We start from the raw sequence: 2,089 nt of genomic DNA on the forward strand, positions 1-2,089 counted from the left end.
AGACCGCTCCGATCAAGCCTCCGGGCTGTGTCGCGGCGCTGAGCGCAACTTTGCCACCCCAGCAGAAGCCGTAGGTAACGATGAACTGGACACCCTCGCTCTTCAAGGCCTCAGCAACCTTGATGACGCGCGGGACATGGTTGGCGGGGTTCGCGAAGCCGGCGAACCATTCCTGGAACTTCTGCTGGTCCTCCGGCTTAGTCGGCGGGAACTTATCCAGAGTCCAGGGCTCGTCACCCTCGAAGAAGTCGGGCATGTATACTTGAGCCCCCAGCTCTTCGGCAAGGATGTCCGCACCCTGCTGGGTCTGCGGCTTGAAGCTTGTGCACCGAGGGCAGTCAGCATGCCATTGCTGAAATGCGAGTGGTGAGAGCGCACCCAAAGATGTCAAAGACGCAGATCACGGCGAGCTTTCCAGGGTTTGCAGGGCCGGCGACGTAGACCTAATCAGACCAAATCAGGAGTGGCATATCGCTGGCATCAGGTCGCGACACACCTTGTCGAAGCCTGCATAAGCCTTGTACGTGCCTTTGGGGCTGTAGTTGGACTGGACCGGGGGGATAGTGCAGCAAGCCTTGTTGGGGTTGTGTACGGTGGACATGGCTGCGGTGCGGTTGCGGTTGAGATGGTGAAGGAGGGTCCTGAGACGTGTGAGCATGACAAGCTCGCTAGAACTGGGAGACTTTATGTGATCGCTGCGAGCGTAGGCTCGGGCGCGATGTACTCTCGAAACTAACCTTAGGTGGGAGATGTGAAACGTTTTTTCGAGTTCGTATCAAGGACAACGGGAGCCCGCCTCCGTGTGCAAAGCCACACCGTAAAGCCCAAAGACGTCATGCACTCCCCGCGTGCCGGACCGTCGGCTAATTTGTAGCGCATCCACCATCAACCGGCTATTGCCGGGTGTTGAAAATGTTATTTCTCGCGATTTTCCGGGAGTGATTACCACCATCGCTGCAGCGTCGGCCTTCGTGCTGAAGCAACTCTGGTTTTATCCTTTTGCGATGCTGGGGTAGCGAGCCGGCGAGGGAAGAGGAACCTTCCAAGGGCCCAATTAAGCCGGAGCGCTTCTCAGCCGTCTACGCCTTTCACAGGGAGACGGGGTGGGAAGTGCTTGACTATGCGGCTCGTACATCCCTTTTTGCCATTGAAATGTGTATTCAGGGTTTAATATTAACGTGAGGATCACCAAGCTGTTCTGTCTGTTGGTGTAATACTGGAAGATTTCATCGCCTGGGCTAAGGTAACTGAGTGCTAGCTCATTGTCTGTTCCCTCCGTAGGTCAACATCTGCTTCGAACTTCGCACAACTCTCGAGAACTTCTGCTGTCGGATACCTGTTCAAGTGCTCAGACGGCTTCCGTCGCAAAGATGCTCCTGGTGAGTCCTCCTAGGGCATGATGGCTCGGCTCAAGCACACCAGACGATATACAGGTGTCCTCCTTCCCCGGCCAGTTCTCCGCTAAGGCCTCGATGTAACACTTGTGCACCGCGTCGTCTGTGAACAGCCCCACCTTCTCGCCCTTGCGCAGGATCTGCAAGTACCACTCGTTGCGCTTCCACGACCTCATCCACGGGAGGTTTCTCGGCAGGAATGGGATGGGCGTATCGTTGACGATGGCCTTCAGAAGGCACAACTGCTCGGAGTCAAGGGAGCCCAGGAGAATAAGCTTCGAGTCGATCTCAGTAAGTCGCTCCAGGCCTACGCCCAGGCTTTCCTGGTGGGTCGATCTGCCTTTGGCGTCCCAGCTGATGCATACGCGCCCCTCCACTCCGTTCCCTTCACGCCACCTGAGGTACCAGATGGTCTCTCGGGGGTCCTCCAGGGACTTCCCGACAATCATCGACATTTCCTCCTTGAGGCGGGTTGCTGCAGGATGAGACGTAATGAGGGCGGGCATGTAGTGAGTCTTGATAGCTTGTCAAGGTTTGAGATGCGGGGGAAACAAGCGAACAGGATTGTGGTCGCTACACTCGATGGGCTTTTATACGTCGAACAAAGAGTCCTTTGTTGATTTATCGAGTTGTGGCCTTTCCTTCAGGTCAGCCTGCTGCACTGCGCTACTGTGTTGCGGTCGATAAATTTTCTC

At 56.0% G+C, this 2,089-nt stretch overlaps 2 protein-coding genes across 2 annotated transcripts; both read right to left on the reverse strand.

The window, feature by feature from the left end:
* Nucleotides 1-40: 40 nt before the first annotated feature.
* Nucleotides 41-601, reverse strand: PHACADRAFT_109520 (uncharacterized protein; the record flags this gene model as incomplete). Its single annotated transcript, XM_007403369.1, has 3 exons — nucleotides 41-320; nucleotides 379-443; nucleotides 497-601. Coding segments are annotated over 3 exons (450 nt in total), but the record flags the coding sequence as incomplete, so codon positions are not given.
* Nucleotides 602-959: 358 nt separating this feature from the next.
* Nucleotides 960-2,089, reverse strand: PHACADRAFT_266595 (uncharacterized protein). Its single transcript, XM_007403370.1, has one exon. It carries the CDS (start codon nucleotides 1,898-1,900, stop codon nucleotides 1,349-1,351), a length of 552 nt encoding a protein of 183 aa, XP_007403432.1. The 5' UTR covers nucleotides 1,901-2,089; the 3' UTR covers nucleotides 960-1,348.

Source organism: Phanerochaete carnosa, assembly GCF_000300595.1.
Source record: "Phanerochaete carnosa HHB-10118-sp unplaced genomic scaffold PHACAscaffold_1074, whole genome shotgun sequence".
Lineage (NCBI taxonomy): Eukaryota > Fungi > Basidiomycota > Agaricomycetes > Polyporales > Phanerochaetaceae > Phanerochaete > Phanerochaete carnosa.

Bases quoted from the DNA above. Each gene is read 5' to 3' on its own strand.
- PHACADRAFT_266595 (XM_007403370.1), bottom strand. From the start codon at position 1,900: ATGCCCGCCCTCATTACGTCTCATCCTGCAGCAACCCGCCTCAAGGAG.